The following is a 17,341-nucleotide window of genomic DNA, read 5'->3' as shown; positions in this document are numbered from 1 at the left end:
ACTGTGTGGTGGGCTTGTACAATATGACTTCATACTTCCAACACCCTCGTGCAGCACAGTCTATTTTTATTTACCCACTGATAGTTGATCCGAGGCATCATCAAAACAATAACTCGTTGATTTTTTTTTATGCAATTTGCATTCATAGTAAAGCTTGAGCCCCGAAATAATATTTTAATAAGCAGGAATCACAGGATATTTCCCACTAAATCTCGAATATTCCAGAATATATGGATAGAAACATCTAGAGGTATCTAGAACAACACAAATCTCGCGATAACTCCTTGACGAGAAGTCAGTTCCACCACCTTTCTGCTGTACTGTATATATGTCTATGCTGCAGAGACACCGGTAACAGTCAGCCGTGTGGATTATGACTACAAGTTGCTCTACTTGACACAGAGCAACAACGCCTTTACATCCCTTTAAAGCGGAACAACTCGTTTCTATTTGTGTTAGTACAACTGTAGATAACGTGATAGCTAGAAGACAGTGTGAAGATGTCAGTGGTGGGATTTGACTTGGGCTTTCAAAGCTGCTATGTAGCTGTAGCCCGAGCCGGAGGGATCGAGACAGTCGCTAATGAATACAGCGACAGATGCACACCGTAAGTACCTTAACACAGGTGTTATTTATTGGATTTATGGGCGGATAGCTTAAGAAGAGAAGGTTTTTTAATTTTCTAATTGATTGCCGCTTTACTTACAAGCTACCATTAACTCTACGGTTAACATATCCTCTCAGTATGAGTATATTAGTTACACGTGTGTAAATGTTTTCAACATGGAACCGTCTAGAATTAACGCTAGCTAATCCCCAGTGTACGTAGCTGGTCCTTCCCATCGAGCTAGCAGCTAGTTAGCTAAACTCACAGGGTTTTTAGTACCGTTACTGTACAGTTTTGAATAACGGGGCTTTTCTTGCCCGGAGAACACGCGCGGGCGGTGTGATCTCCACCCGTTATAGTCGCCGTTGGTCATGTCTTGAAGGCGAAAGCTCCGACCAACCAACCGGTGTGCGCCGTGTGGTGAAACAGTGCGTCTTGCGTTTACGTTCTCATCTATGACGACAGTTTCCAACAGCTTGTTGGAAATTTCTAGCAAGTTGTTGGCTCTAAAGATATAACTGTACTGTTTGTATTGCGCTTAAAAAATCCGTTTTTAAAGAAGGTTGTCATCAAGCTCTTTTTTTATATATCTTCTAATTTTAGCTCATTTTCTGACATAATACACTTTGTACCCACAATGTTACATTTCTTTAAATTATCATAATTAAGGTATTTAGGCTAATGATGCACTTGATTGCACTGAAAACAACATTCAAGCCGTTGAGGATGGATGTGTTCACAGTATTATAATTAATTGTGTTACTTGTTGACATTATTATTATTGTAAAATGAATAGGAAGCATATACTGATGTTTTTGTTGACTGTAAGAAACTAGTCATTACTGAAGCAATTAGTTGCATTCTTTAATTTATTTTAATAATTAAGTGATTAAATATGCAATTTCAAGACACCAGTTTGCTCTCTTGTGATAGGGATGCTTTAGATTTTCTAACTATTTTTTTTTAATTTTTGTTTTATCGAAATGTTCCTATGTCCTTGTTTTCTGCCCTTTACGTCACTAGAAATTATCAAAAAACAGCGTAATACTTACTACTCTGGTCCTGCGTCAAGATGTGGTCCAGTACCCGATGAGCCAGATGTATGTTCACAGCGAACGTAGCTCTGACATCTCTATTTGATAGGGGTGACGATGACAGGCATGTTGAGACCACCACACCACTTCAGACTGTTTTTACACAGTACTGTGTGAACTGTGACAGATGGATCGTGCCTTTCTATGTGTGTTGGGCTCAGAAATGTCATGTCATGTGTAGGCATAACTTAATTGGTAAATCTGTCTTGACTTGAGGTGTATTCACAAATAGGTGGACAACACAAACCGCTTGCTCGTAATAGCATGTGTATGTTGTAGCGTAACATTGCCGTTTGTTGTCCTCCAGCTCAGTTGTATCGTTTGGACCACGAAACCGGTCCATAGGAGCCGCTGCAAAGAGCCAGGTAAGATCAGTTCAGTTGCTCTGTTGACATCTTTGGACTTCCTTGTAATTAAATGCCGAAAAAGTGGAAACCTTTTATTTATTGCGGTTTCTCCCGTCATCTCCAGGTGGTGACCAACTGTCGTAACACGGTGCAGGGCTTCAAGCGATTCCACAGCAGGGCGTTCTCAGACCCTTATGTCCAGTCGAGCAAGTCTAACTTGGTGTACGACCTGGCACAGATGCCGTCTGGAGCCACCGGCATAAAGGTAAGATGAAGAATATCACGGTGCCTCTGCTGTAGTAGAGATAACATAGGTAACCACAGCTAGTGGGAGAAAAGGATGCAGTTATTTACAATAAAATATCAAAGTAATATATGGGCTAGCGCATTCAACAACCGGGTGCTGTGTTCATCAGTGGTACTGTATCCTGAGCTAGGTCCGGATTAAAAGGGAAAGACGTAAGAAATCAAAATCCTTCTCCGTCATCTTGTCCTGTCTGTCCAGTCCTCTGTGCTCTTATCCTAAAAACAGTCTCCCGTACCTCTGTCTTAAGCTGTTGTATATTTCGTTGGCATTTTGTCCCCTGTAACATTATTCTGCGGTAAGAAATGATCAGCGCGCTGTGTCTCTGAACCTTTCAATTAGCTGATTGCATAAATATGAATGTTGCTCACCCTTGGTGCCATCAGATTGAGTGTGTCAGACTCTTGTGTATGGCTAGCACACCGTAAACACACAGCCCGCCATGTTTGTGTGTCCCTGTGGAGATAATTAACGTGAATCCTCAGAAGAAATAACAAATCAGAGAAGACCTGTTGTTGCCCGCAAAATCTGAGTTTTCAGATTGCATAATTACACATTATGTACACATAAGTTTATATAGGTTTTTGTGGGGCCTGTTTTTATGAGCTTTCAATCTGTTAAGATGAAACTGGCGGACTTTTTCATGATTATTTATAGCTGTTTACAGTTATCTATAAGCTATTTAAACAATTTGCCTCAAGAGTATTCACCTTCCAACTGTTCCTCACCTCTAGGTCATGTACATGGAGGAGGAGAGAGTGTTCAGCATCGAGCAGGTCACCGGCATGCTGCTCACCAAGCTGAAGGAGACAGCTGAAAGTGCGCTGAAGAAACCCGTAGCAGACTGCGTCATCTCGGTGAGCATTTGCACAGCGGTTTCACAGCTTCAGCAGAGTGTCTGACAATCTATGCAACTTCTGAAATACACTTGTCAGTACAGTGCATTCATTTTTATTGTGAATATCTGCTTCTCAATGTCCAACTGGATGTTCTTTGGCTTTTTTTCTTTGTGGCAACACATCTTAGCTAATTGGCTTTAAATGTCTAACGGGTGTTAATTTACTTGTTGGATCACTCCACGTTGCTTTTTAAAGACGTGGCATTGGTGTGACTCACTTTACTTACTGTACTCCAAGGTGTATAAATGTATTGCCACCTGTTCGTGTGACATGTTGAGCTCTAAGCACTTCACCAGGTGTTTAAAAAGCTTGATTTCCTTGTTGGTGAATAGCGGTCTGTCTGGTTTCTTGCTGTGCTCCGTTTATGAATTCAGCCAACAGCATCTGTTATGTAATGATCTCACACAGGGAGGCTGTTCCTTTCACTGGTCCTTTAATCTACATCTTGCATCAGCCCTAGAGATGGATATGATGTTATTATTACGGTGGCCAAGAGCTAAATTTAGACCTTTTCCACAAGGAGATGTTTTGTTTTGGCTCCCGGAGTAACTGACGCGGCGACGTCATCCAGATGATTCAGGCCATTCATGCATCAATAGTGTTCTAAGTGATCATTCACACAGAAGGAATCAAGGATATGTTTGAACCTTTTTGACATCTTTGGCTCGTTATCAATGCCTTACAGTGATGCCATGTGTGTACAGTTAGTTTAGTAGAAATGCTTCCGGTCAAATCCCTCATCTGCATTGTTTTTCCCCTCCCAGGTCCCGAGCTATTTCACTGACTCGGACAGGACGTCTGTCATGGATGCAGCTCAGATCGCAGGCCTCAACTGTCTGCGACTAATGAATGAGACCACTGCAGGTATGTTGAAGCACACTATTCCTCTCTGCAGGACAAGCAGCATCTCAGTCATTGACACTAGTCATCAGGGTTTTAGACTATTGTGTGTATTTGCATTCTCGTAGTTCTCTGTAGGTCAGATGTAGTTAGCGTAGTTGTGGTCCCAAACTAACACACACGATGCCGGTTTGTTGCAGTGAGTCTGGCGTATGGCATCTACAAGCAGGACCTGCCGGCTCCAGAAGAGAAGCCCAGGATAGTGGTGTTTGTGGACGTTGGCCACTCGGGTTACCAGGTGTCAGTCTGTGCCTTCAACAAGGGAAAGCTCAAGGTGAGGAATGAATCATTTGTGCCCACTTTGAAAAGCAATACTAGGAAAAGGGTTTCAGGGGAGGTTTTGTTGATACAGCCCTAAGATGAAGCAGCTTTTGCCAAAAAGTTTTACATTTCTTTTCTTATGTGGGCATATATAAAGCAGGATGGTAAGCAGTGCTTACACCAGCACCAGCATTGTTCCTCACATGCAGCCATCCTAGACACACAGCTGTGCAGTGATTATGAAATATTCATCCAACACTTTCTCCACCACGTCAGATCCTGGCCACAGCGTTCGATTCCGAGCTCGGCGGGAAGGCCTTCGACGACATCCTGGTCAACCACTTCAGCGAGGAGTTTGGGAAGAAGTACAAGCTGGACGTCAAGTCCAAGCCCCGGGCGCTGGTCCGACTGTACCAAGAGTGTGAGAAACTCAAGAAGCTGATGAGCGCCAACTCCTCCGACCTGCCGCTCAACATCGAGTGCTTCATGAATGACATCGACGTTTCCGGTAAACTTAACAGGTGAGATGCAAGATCCCTTTACACGTCTCTTTGAGTTTTCTCTCCCCAATGACTCATGTCTGAATATTATAGAGAGCTGCTATAAATAAGCACGAATAAGAAAAAATGCGCTGCTATAATTAGAAGTGACTTTTTAGCGGTACTCCGTGTGTGCGAGTCTATTAATAACCCTTCACCATGTGTCCCCAGAGGTCAATTCGAGGAGATGTGTGCGGGGCTGCTGACCAAAGTAGAGGGTCCCCTTCGCAGCGTCATGGAACAAGCCAGTGAGTGCATCTGACTTTAATAGCATCTGGACTATCCCCGTCAGCACGTGCACACTCACACAGAGCGCTGAGATAGCCCCTCCGTCCAGACACGGCCTCCCTCTAATCATTCAGTGCTATCTCTCTACCTCTGCTTGCTCTTGCTCGTCCATTCTGAGGTTGTCATACGGCAAATAATTAGGTCAGGGATAATGCATAGCGCACCGGTCACTATTGCCAAATGAACCACCGGCCGGGTGAGCAGGACATGTCGTGGTCTGGAATCACCCTGAAGGGGTTTGTTTTGTATTGGGTGTGCCAGAGTTGTGTTAAATGTGCTTTCACTAAATGGTATAACTGAAAAAAATATATCCTGAATGTCATTTTTCTGCAAACAAACATAGACTTTCTGTGCTGTTTATGCTCACAATGTAGTATTAGAAAATGGAGCTGTGATTCTGTATGCTTTAACGCGCCTGTTTTTGCAGAGCTGAAAAAGGAAGACGTCTATGCGGTGGAGATTGTGGGCGCGGCCTCCAGAATTCCATCCATCAAAGAGAGAATCAGCAAATTCTTCGGAAAAGAGCTGAGCACCACCCTGAACGCAGACGAGGCCGTGGCTCGAGGCTGTGCTCTGCAGGTAGGGCTCACCTGTGTGACTCACGCTGCAAACTGCTGACAGCTGTGGAAGTAGAGTGGGAGGAATATGACATGCATGCACATGTATAAGGTTTAAGTAACACAACGTATTTGTTGTTAATTCAGGATTTGTGTTAAAACATTTTGCATGTGGTGTTCTCCATTGTTTTTGTCATTTATATGTATATTATTTATAATAAAAAACACCCAATCTAGTTTTTCTCATTGGAATTTGAATATTTGGGTCAGATACTGAATATCTCGCTACTTCAAGACAAAAGTTTGAGCTTTAAAAACGTGTATTTTTCTCCTCTCCTCCCCAGTGTGCTATCTTGTCACCGGCATTCAAAGTCCGAGAGTTCTCCATTACAGATGTTGTCCCCTACTCCATCTCTCTAAAATGGAATTCAGCCGCCGAGGAGGGACTGAGGTAAGACCTCTGTATCTTTAGAACATCACATAAGGAGTTCTCACTGGGTGAACAGGGGAGTCCATCACACCTGTTTACTTTGGACATCACGCTTTACAAGATTCTGCAAAGCCAATACTTCAGTGTTGATATCGGCTTCATGGGGTTTGAGGAGTCAGGAGTTTACTTTTGTTTGCTCACCAACCTCCTCCTGCTGTGTTTTTATAGTGATTGTGAGGTCTTCCAGAAGAACCATGCGGCTCCCTTTTCCAAAGTGTTGACGTTCTTCCGGAAGGAGCCCTTCACCCTTGAAGGTTACTACAGCAGCCCCAAGGAGCTGCCCTACCCCAACACCGCGATAGGTACTGCAGGTTCAACGCCACAACAACACAAGTGCTTCACATGAAAAAAGCTGTTCCAACTTAAAAAAGTAGTTTCGTAATTAATAATTACATTTTTTTGTTTGTGATGCAAGCTTAAGTCCAAATGTGCCAGTTATCAGTAACTTAGAGACACATAACTTATTAACTTTGAGCTCCTTGATAGATTTGTTTTGCTCTTATTTTTGAGTGGTGAGCACGTATCCAATAATCAACCAACTCTATCCAGCCTTTAGCCACAAGATGTTTGACCTCATGCTGATCGCTTAAACATGTTATTTAATTTAATTGCGGAGTGGGCGGCTAGTTACAACAATTCAGAGGTGCTCGACCAAAGCTGCATGCGGAGCCTTCGTGCTCGACCTGAAAGCCACAAAGACGCCTCATGCCGGCCTTACTACAGCAAGCACAAACCAAGCAGTAGTTTCCTCACCCCTCTGCATTTGACATAAAAGGGTATTCTCACATATTCTAAACTGTCGCACCTTTCTCCGCCCTACAGGCCAGTTCCTGATCCACAATGTGGTTCCTCAGGCATCTGGGGAGAGTTCCAAAGTCAAGGTGAAAGTTCGGGTCAACGTTCACGGCATGTTCAGTGTATCGAGCGCCACGCTCATAGAGGTCATGAAAACCGCTGAGGGGGAAGAGGCAGTAGAGACGGACCAGCCAGCAAAGGAAGAGGAGGTGTGTGTGTACTCCTTGTATTTGCGCTGTGTGTAAGAGAATCACACACACACACACACACACACACACACACACACACACACACACACACACACACACACACACAGGTTTTATTCTATGCTGTTTGCTTTGATTCACCTCAGAGATCTCGTTCACAGTCTGGCTGCACCTTGGTTTTTTTTAAAAGTCAGTAATGTCATCACAATGGAATTCAGATGTCTTGCCTTAACAAGCTCCAGAAGACTTTAATGGGTTGCGGTTTTCTCTTACTGAGGCCTCCTTTGTGATTAGTTTGGCATTTTATTTTGCTTCGCTCGTCACCATTTGCGCTCCAGAGCCAACTGTTTGACCTTTTTCCCCAAAGTACTGCATCACAAGTGTTCTTCTGGTTTGCATGTCACTCAAAAGACTGCGAGTAAAAACCAAAGAAAATGTTTTTGTTTTGTTTTTGTACCAGCTGCAAAATGCAATGTGTTATCTTTAATACAGTTAGTAATATGTCTTTCATTGTGTCACCGTGCGTCAGAACAAAATGCACGTGGACCAGGAGGATCACAAACACCAGTCTGCAGACAACGCAGACAACAAATCGGAGGTCGAGGAGATGGAGGTAACCTTGTGCATGGCGTTAAGACAATCAACATTATGCCAATACATGTTCCATACTATATGTGGCAGAATCACTCTTTTTTTTACTTCATTTTTTCCTTATTTCCATGCTAAGAACGTAGGAGAGAAAGGGAGAAAGGGAAACATGACAAGAGATTATAAAGTTATTGTCAGATTCCAGTACGTGGCTAATAACCAGTGGAGAATTATTGAAACCGTCATCGACTGAAGCGCATGTTAAACATTTACCACAGCCTTTAGCTATGTCATAGGTAAATGTTTTATTTGCAGACTAAAATGATTTTCATCTCTCCGTTTTCAGACAACAGAAGACGGCAAGCAGGCGAAGAAGAACGACCAGCCCCCTCAGGCCAAGAAGCCCAAAGTGAAGACGAAGACGGTGGAGCTGCCCATAGAGAACAGTTTGCACGGGCAGCTCTCGGATGACGCACTAAATATGTCTGTGGAGAATGAGGTAATGTTCTAAAAATCACCACGAAGAAACACTGTTTGTCACTTTATAATGTATGTTAATGATATAGCAGCTGTGCTTTATCTGATGATAACATAACATTATACTCTAAAACTTCTTTCCACATTGTTATTTAAGATTTATAACAGAGGTGTATTTGTTTTTCCCACCACAGAGCTTCCCACTTATTTACTTTGCAAGGTTTACATTTGGTTATTTGGGTGTCCACATCCACCAAATATAATTTAATATTTAATGTCCATTTGGTCCATCCTCTAGAGTTTTGTGTGTGCCCTTTTGCTGACTCAGTAACACCTACCTTGTGGCTCTTCCAGGGGAAGATGATCATGCAGGATAAGCTCGAGAAGGAGCGGAACGACGCAAAGAATAACGTAGAAGAGTACGTGTACGACATGAGGGACAAACTGCACGGGGTCCTGGAGAAGTTTGTGAACGAGGCTGTGAGTATAGATCGCACTTGAGGTTAACGGATATGAATCTATGTCATGTTTTGTTTTGTTTGTCTTTGTACATTGTGAATTTAATCTTGCTTCTTGTCTGACATGTAGGATCGTGACACGTTCTCCTTGAGGCTGGAGGACACAGAGAACTGGCTGTATGAAGACGGAGAGGACCAACTGAAACAAGTTTACATTGACAGACTGACTGAACTGAAGGTAACCAGGCATGCAGTGTGTCATGGGACAGAAGTAATAATACTCTCATTCAAAAGGGAACTCGTACAATTGGACCAGGCACCCTGCTTATTAAGATGACTGTGGTTTAGAATATATGTTTATCAACTGTACTCTGTGACTGTAATAGAAAGCTGATATTCATAGTTCAATATTTGAAATAGGACAATGGCTTCATCCTCTACACAATATCACTATTTCTCAGAAGTGAATTGGTTTATTTTGTCCCGATTAATACGCTTTGTATCTTAAGTGTTTTGTCTTCTGGCTAAACGTGATGTCGTCCCTTTTCTACAGACAATGGGCCAGCCGATTTGTGAGCGATACATGGAAGCTGAGGAGAGACCAAAAGCTTTTGAGGAGCTCGGCAGACTGATCCAGATGTACATGAAGATCGTTGAAGCGTACAAGAAAAAGGTAGCCTGGCACGGAGAGCTAGTGTGGTTCTATGTGAGGTTATTTATGAAAAACGTTGTCCTAATTTATGTGTGCTTCTCCCAACAGGATGAGCTGTACGACCATCTGGATGAGCTGGAAGTGACTCGGGTGGAAAAGCAGGCGAAGGACGCCATGATCTGGATTAGCAGCAAGATGAACCAGCAAAATAATCAGGACCTCACTCTGGAACCAGTGGTCAAAGTCGGAGAGATCCAGGACAAGATTAAGGTACCGAGAGGGTATTCAAGGCACACACACACACACACACACACACACACACACACACACACACACACACACACACACACACACACACACACACACACACACACACAACTTGAAAATGTGAAGGTAGCTTCACCAAATCCACTCCCTGTGGATTAGTGATTGGTTGTAGAAATCAACGTAATTTAATTTAAAAACTGATGGAGTGAGCAGAACATGGTCGCTGGAGAAGAAATTGTTTTATTTAAATCTTCCTCTGACGAATACTTCCTCCTTCTTTGTACAGGAGCTTTATTCAGCCTGTAACCCCGTGGTATCCAAACCCAAGCCCAAGGTGGAGCCTCCCAAGGAGGAGAATCCGGAGAATCCGGAGAATGGGCCAGTCAACGGGCAGGAGGCAACAGAGAGCCAGTCATGCAACTCAGACAAAGCCACATCTGCGGGCATGGAACAAGGAGCGGCGGAGAACAAGCTTCCTGAAATGGACATCGACTAACTGTTGCAGTTGCGACCTGCGTTTCACCTCCGTTTGTCCTGCTACTACCGTCGTTCTCCTGAGATTTCTATTGACGACACAGAAAACGCAAACAGCAGCATCCCTAATTAATAGTGTTCATCAGCCAGCCTCATCGGCATGTCATTTCTCTTTTTGTTTGATGAATACAATGCACAATATTATTAATGAATAGACTACTTTACGACATAACAGTTGTCGGTGTCGGGTGGAAACTGCTTTCTCCGTGTTGCTTTGATGGCCATTATGTTAACGATTGTTTAGTTCAGCATCTCCTGAGCACATTTAAGCGAAGACTGTCAGATTTGAAGAATTGTAAGCAAAGTGGCTGTGCAGAAGAAAACTAGTAATACACAACGTTACAATGTAAAGTAATGCAGTGCGTCTAAATACGGTAGAGGTACTGATGCGTACGTAAACGAACGTGGACTGTTCCAAGTTGTACATGACTTCAAATAATTGTAACTGCTGGATTATGATGTATTTAGTTTAAAATTAAGGAAGATGTTTTTATTGAGTTTGTGTATTGTATGTTGAAACTAGATACTATAAGTTACTGTCATGCGGTTTTTCATTGTTTGGCTTTTCTCATTCAAAAGCGATGGTCTGTTGGTTCTCTGGTAGCATTGTACTCGGTTTTTTCTACTTAACGGTGTGCGCGGTGGTCCAACAAATCTTCTTCTGGGTGCTGCTGTTGTTGCTGCATCACCAAAAAAAATAAACCTTGAGCAAAAAAAAAAAGGAATAGACATTTGTTGCTATTAGTGGACGATACCATAATAGGTCAAGTGTACTAGGACAGACTATGATGATGCACTGGTCACAGTTTCATAAATGTTACTACTGGTTTTCTTTGTCTTCTATTTTCACAAATATTCAAGCGACTATATGGCTGATTAAACAACATATTATGTTTCGGCTCGCTCAACACTGTACATAGTAATGTACACAAGTTTTAATGCATGTAAGTTTAATAAAATAAATTTATGAAAACCAAATATCAGGCACCACAGAGGTGCTGCTGCAGCAGAGAGAGGGAGTTGAACCCAAACCCTAGTCGGCACAGGTGCCTGCAAATCAGGTGATCCAACCTAGAGGGCTTAACAGGAAACTCCAAAATAAAACGGGATGTTACAATCATCAAAATAATTGTCAGTTACTGACCTAAGTCATGCAATCAGTAATCAAATATAATAAAACCAGGGAAGCATTTAATATTGGATTTATCTGGTATTTGATAATATGAATATAATAAAACGAATTAAATAAAGTTGGTGTCAATGATATAACTTCTACTACAATGTAAGATAATAAATACTCGAATACAAAATACCCTTAGTACATAAACATGAAAGGATGTGTCGCTATTAGCGTAGTTTGAATGAATTAAGCCTGCAGTACATTAACCATCCAGCAGGCGCTGTCACACTCACACTGCCTCCAGTCATGCACCAGTCTGAGGGCAGGACTCACTAGTATCTGGTCTGAAAAGGTGAGAAACACGTTATTTTTCCACTTATTTGCTGTGTCACCGCACTTATGTTAGCACGATGTAGCTTAGCTCAGAAGTACGGAATCAGTGTTGCCATAGTTTGATGTTGTCACTGAGACTGTAGCCATAGTCACTGTTGACATCAGCTAACGTCGCTAGCTAGCTTAGCACCGCTGCTAAGTTAAGTTTCCTAGTTCGCTAGCTTAACTTGTATGCCGGTGGGAAAGTTTGCCAGTTTTACCCCTGTGTCCAAAAACAACACACATCTTATTTTGGTGAGATACATATTTGTGAATAATATCGACCATTTTTTAAAATGAATAAAGTTTACTTTTTGCTAGCTAGCGTGCTAACAACTCTGAGGCCACAGGCTGTAATGTTACGTTATCTAAAGGCAGGATGACGCTCTGTGACGGCGAAGTTGCGTCACCATTAACGTAGCGTTCTGCTTTGAGTAAATAGTTATTAACTAATTTTAGACTAAATAATCAATATATGACAGGCTAGACAAGGTGTTGATAGTAGCTCGTGATAAACCGGTATGTGATGTGTGGTAGTTTGGCCCTAGCTAACAAGTGTTGCTTGTATTGTTATTGTTTTCTTTAGGAATGTAAATGTCCGAGGACAAGGAAGCCCAGGAGGATGAGCTGCTTGCTTTAGCAAGTATCTACGATGAAGAGGAGTTCCACCAGGCGGAGTCTGCACAGGGGGGAGAGATCCAACTCTGTCTGGAGCTCCCTCCTGACTTCAAAGTTGTTGTCAAAGGTACAGCTGTCAGTGAGCTGTTAGATGTAGTCGGCACTATTCACACTTTGCCTTAGGTCTATTCTGTAGATGACGGCACATGTATCGGTCTCTCTGTCACTGTGAATGTAACTAAAAACCGTCTCTGTGTGTTGCAGGAGAGAAGCCCACTGAGTATAACGTCGGCTTCTTACCTCCTTTGGTGCTCAACTTTGAGCTTCCAGCAGACTATCCATCTACGTCCTCGCCCGTCTTCACTCTCAGCTCTAAATGGATGACCAGAGCACAGGTGAGGATCACTACGTCACTGTAAAGTGATTGGCTTCACCTTGAAAAGGGAGTTATTGTCTCCTTACCATTCATCACTCTCAACATCTGCTTCATTGTACCTCCTCAGATGAGCTCCCTGTGCAGACGTCTGGACGAGCTGTACGAGGAGAACCAAGGCTGTGTGATTCTTTTCACGTGGATCCAATTCCTCAAAGAGGAGGTTCTGGACTTTCTGGGCATCCAGTCTCCTCTTGAAGTCATCAGGGGAGGAAGTAAAGCGTGTGGTGAGCGCAGGAAAACAGACCCAGCAGCCACAGGTACAGTGTGTGTGTTTTGCTAAATGAATGTAGTGTTTTTTGAGTCACTAATAAGTTTATCGATTATTATTTTCTTCAGCTCTGACGCAGAGTGGGAGTCATTGTGAACACGCTGAGGAGAAGAAAAGAGAGGCGAAGAAGGAAAAGTCTCAACCACAGTTTTCGTTGTCTTCTCAAATGGACCCGCGGGCCGTCTTGGTGATGGACCCGCGGGCCGACCTCCTACCTCAGCTCCTGGACTTTGACGAGGAGCAGCGCCAGAGGGTGTTCGACAGCAAGGTGTTCGGCTGCGGGATCTGCTTCGTGGAGAAGCTGGGCTCAAACTGCCTCTGCTTTAAGGAGTGCCAGCACGTCAACTGCAAGGCCTGCTTGACGCAATACTTCCAGATCCAAATACGGGACGGCAACGTTCAGTGCCTTAACTGCCCTGAGCCCAAATGTACCTCCATAGCCACACCATCGCAGGTAAAAGAGGAGCAGCAAAGTCGACGTGTGTCTGTGTTTGAAGATCTAAGCTCACCCGTATCACTCTGTCTTCATCTCTCAGGTGAAGCAGCTGGTGGACGAGGAGCTGTTTGCCCGGTATGACCGTTTGCTGCTCCAGTCCAGTCTGGACCTCATGGCCGACGTGGTCTACTGTCCCCGCCTGTCCTGCGCCACCGCTGTTATGGTGGAGCCGGACTCGACCATGGGGATCTGCTCGGCTTGCCAGTACGCCTTTTGCACGCTGTGCAAGCTGGGCTATCACGGCCTCTCCCACTGTAAAATCCCTGCAGGTAAGGTAGCTGAAAACACATTACACGTGTCAATAAAAGACTCATGTTCTGGATCTGGTTCTAACACGTTTACTTAACTGTTACTTCATATTTTTGGCATTTTATTTTTGTTCTAAATTCAGTATTAAGTTATCTTGATGTACTGCATGTCTGTATGAATGTCAGACTCGGTCCTGTTTTGTAATGTTTCATTCTATTTGGCACTTAACAGCCATCCAAATGCTCTACAGTTATGCGGATGAATAAAGTCACATTTTTTTAGATAATCTCTTTGGGTAAAAAGAGTTAAGACTCTCATGAAATTAACTTATTTGCAATATTTAATACTAATTGGATGGTGTATTTTAGATATCACTGTGACTGTTCACTTCTACTAACAGTTAACTAAAATGTACAGTTGTGATGTTCAATTCTGGAAGCCTAAACACACATCAAAAAGTGCTGCAATGGTGGAATATTGCAAAAAGATGGTTGAAGGGTTACATTTTATTCACGTCAACCCTGACTTTCTGTCCCCGTTTCCTGCCTCGTTCGACAGATGAGTTGCGTAACCTCAGAGACGAGTACCTGTCGGCCACCGCTGTGGGGAAAAAGTTCATGGAGCAGCGCTTCGGGAAGAGGGTGATCCAGAAAGCAGTGGAAGAGTCCTTTAGCAGAGACTGGCTCAATGAGAACTGCAAATGCTGCCCGCGCTGTGGAACCAATATACAGGTCGGGCTGTGACTTCACCACCAGGGGGCACTGCTGCCTCTTTACAAAATGAAACAAACATTTATTCTATTTATATATATATATCTCTTCCATACTGTCCCCGAAGAACCCCATGTTCATTGTCTCTTGTGTCTTTCCAGAAAGCGGACGGCTGTAATAAGATGACCTGTACCACCTGTAAACAATACTTCTGTTGGCTGTGCCTGGGCCTCCTCAGCAAAGTCAACCCGTACAGCCACTTTAACAACCCACAGTCACTCTGCTACAACCAGTGAGTGATCTTCTCTCTGTTCACCACTCCAGCCAAGTAGCCGCCGACGCTTAGTGTACATCGCTGACGTCTGAACTCTCTTTTTCCCCTGTTGCAGACTCTTCCAAGGTGTGGATCTCGAGGAAGAAGATGCCTTCTGGAGCGACGAGGAGGACTGACGTCCCCGCGCAGTACCTCGCCGCCGTATGCTCCATTCGAATGCACTTTATCCCCCCATGAACCACCACTTCACCTGTGACACTAACTATGCCTGCGTCAGCGCACAACAGTGCCCCTTACAACAATGTACCGTGGTACCACAAGATTATGTTTGCAGGCATCTTGGGTATAAAACATTCAATGTCTGTGTGTCAGTTGTTCATGCTTAATATAATGACAGATTTCATGTACATATGGTATTCAGGAAATGGAAAGAACCCTTTTTAGTTTTAATCTCAGAGAGTAATGGAGAAACAACTGTGGACATTTTTCTTGTTGGTGGTAATGAATCTTTTAGATATGATGACGTCATAGGACTGGACTGTTATTTCAAAAGAGAGAAAAAATAAATGTAAGTCTCTCTTTACAGTATTCTAGTTTAGGTCTAGATATCTACTCTCTCCGTAATTTGACTTTTTCGACATTCACAGTAGTGATCAACGGGTGATACTGGAGCCACTGGTCGAGTTGTTTGTTTACTATTAGCTATCAACTGAGCGTTGCAGCAAAAAAAATATTCATATTCAGTCATATTCAGTATCTACCCGCTGGCCGTTTCTCTGTCGTATGTCAACACGATGACGCTAACTAACCGCTAACCTTTCTTCAGACCAACTTCCAGTTGGATTTTAAAATCTAACCGAGACACACACACACACACACACACACACACACACACACACATGATACAGGATTAACGTAAATGTAGGCAAACCTGTAGATTAATATCACGGACATAATTACAGAAATACCTAGGACTACCAGAATGGTAGAATTAGCTTTTGCACGTCATACCTACGATTGAAATCAGGCTTGTTGGAAAGAAGCATTTTATAAGATTGGTTTTTGGGGGAATGGGTTTCATAATTGGTTTGAGTTGTCTGTATTTTTCCGTACAGACTAACGGAGGGCACTGCAGCAATTATTCATGACAGTCGGTCCTCTGACGGGGTTCCTGGGATTGGGATTATGTCGTGTGTGTTGAGTCGTTCAGGGACTGAGGTGTGAGAACGGAGACCCTCACTCGGTAAACAACCCCGATACACACCCTCCTTTGCACAACTTGTTACTTGAATGTTGCCAAAGTTAAGTGTCAAAGAGAGGCCATATGATCTTGATAATGTCTAGAGATACAAAAATATTTTGTATAATGTTAATTTATTTTCCTTTTATTTTTCTTATATATATATATTTAGTTTGCATTTGGTCAGAAAGGAGTCCATCTCATGGAGGCAGTTCTGTTTGCAATTGAACCCTTAAATCTGTTCTTCATCAACGTTGAATGATTTGGTCCGCACTGCATTAAAGGTGCAGGCTACTTTAAACATGGATGCAGGTGTGGTATGCTATAAAGACAATCTTTTGCTTTAGAATGCACATGGACCCACCTTCCCTTCAGTGTCGCTGTCACTTCATGTCTCATGTAAGGAACATGTGAAAACAGGACCTGCAGATTTCTGTTCTAATACATTCGGCATAAGTTTTGTCAAAAATAAATGTTCCCACTTTACAGTTTGTCGATGAGACTCTTTTGATTTGTGACCGAAAGACACAAGAGTTGGGCCAAAGGTATAAAGTTGAGTAACAAAGAAACTGCACTCACTAAAGTATAGCTGTCAATTAGTTAGGTTGTGCTTCATGCCAGGAAGAAACAAAGAATCATGAGTAAATTATGAAAGGAAATACAACGCAACACAAATCTAGTCAAGTCCGCAAGAGACAACAGTGACTGAGAATGTTGTATTAGCAACTCATTAGCTCCAGAAGGCTAATATAGTGGCTAGCTTGGTTAGCAGTAAGCTTGATCGTAGACAAACTAAGTTCTACTAAACCACAAAACAACTGTAATAAAAGAGTACATATAGATAAAGCTCCAACAAGGGATTTTAAGGAGTGGATACTGCCAGTCAGTATTTGTTTGCCCAATATGGACCATATGTAGGCTTCCAATCCAATTTCCTCTGAGCTGTTGTAAAATGATTCGTAAATGTCTAGTAACAAAACAGAATTTAGTACAGGAGCAGCCGAGAAGTAGTTTTTCCACTCTCCTTTTTTATGGTTGTTTAAAGACAAGTGAAAAAATAGAATTAGAAATGCTTTAATTGGTAATATAAATGTATGAATATATAAACATTTTAACATTCTAATTATTTTATTATTCAGCAAGTGTCTCCAAAACCTTTAAAGTTAGAAAAGCCTCTAGCCTTTTCAGATGTTCTAACGGATCGATTTAAGTTTTCCTCTATTTAGTATTGAGAGTTAAGATCGATAAATGAAACCGCAAAATCAGAAATGTTAACACGACTGAGAATTTTCTGT

The 17,341-nt window shown here is 42.7% G+C and overlaps 2 protein-coding genes across 2 annotated transcripts; both read left to right on the top strand.

Annotated features, from left to right (window-relative positions):
• The first annotated feature begins 335 nt into the window (after positions 1–335).
• Positions 336–11,413, top strand: hspa4a (heat shock protein 4a). Its single transcript, XM_079171310.1, has 19 exons — positions 336–607; positions 2,009–2,066; positions 2,173–2,313; positions 3,087–3,209; positions 4,016–4,115; positions 4,292–4,425; positions 4,689–4,933; positions 5,123–5,199; positions 5,667–5,818; positions 6,141–6,247; positions 6,455–6,588; positions 7,109–7,290; positions 7,817–7,900; positions 8,222–8,374; positions 8,707–8,832; positions 8,941–9,048; positions 9,364–9,483; positions 9,571–9,732; positions 10,016–11,413. The coding sequence occupies exons 1-19, from the start codon at positions 501–503 to the stop codon at positions 10,223–10,225; spliced, it is 2,523 nt and encodes an 840-aa protein (XP_079027436.1). The 5' UTR covers positions 336–500; the 3' UTR covers positions 10,226–11,413.
• Positions 11,414–11,669: 256 nt separating this feature from the next.
• rnf14 (ring finger protein 14) lies at positions 11,670–16,532 on the top strand. The gene is made up of 9 exons (XM_079172213.1): positions 11,670–11,735; positions 12,342–12,500; positions 12,638–12,768; positions 12,877–13,066; positions 13,146–13,531; positions 13,614–13,842; positions 14,381–14,553; positions 14,694–14,824; positions 14,922–16,532. The coding sequence occupies exons 2-9, from the start codon at positions 12,350–12,352 to the stop codon at positions 14,980–14,982; spliced, it is 1,452 nt and encodes a 483-aa protein (XP_079028339.1). The 5' UTR covers positions 11,670–11,735; positions 12,342–12,349; the 3' UTR covers positions 14,983–16,532.
• The last annotated feature ends 809 nt before the right edge of the window (positions 16,533–17,341 follow it).

This window comes from Pholis gunnellus (genome assembly GCF_910591455.1).
Source record: "Pholis gunnellus genome assembly, chromosome: 13".
Taxonomy (NCBI): Eukaryota; Metazoa; Chordata; class Actinopteri; order Perciformes; family Pholidae; genus Pholis; species Pholis gunnellus.
The sequence above is the reverse complement of the archived record's forward strand: the minus strand, read 5'-3'. Positions and strand labels throughout refer to the sequence as shown.

Coding starts and splice junctions, on each gene's coding strand:
- hspa4a (XM_079171310.1), top strand. CDS start 501: ATGTCAGTGGTGGGATTTGACTTGGGCTTTCAAAGCTGCTATGTAGCT. Junction 2,314..3,086: donor CTGGAGCCACCGGCATAAAG/GTAAGATGAAGA, acceptor CCTCACCTCTAG/GTCATGTACATGGAGGAGGA. Junction 7,291..7,816: donor AGCCAGCAAAGGAAGAGGAG/GTGTGTGTGTAC, acceptor ACCGTGCGTCAG/AACAAAATGCACGTGGACCA.
- rnf14 (XM_079172213.1), top strand. CDS start 12,350: ATGTCCGAGGACAAGGAAGCCCAGGAGGATGAGCTGCTTGCTTTAGCA. Junction 13,532..13,613: donor CCATAGCCACACCATCGCAG/GTAAAAGAGGAG, acceptor TTCATCTCTCAG/GTGAAGCAGCTGGTGGACGA. Junction 13,843..14,380: donor CCACTGTAAAATCCCTGCAG/GTAAGGTAGCTG, acceptor CTCGTTCGACAG/ATGAGTTGCGTAACCTCAGA.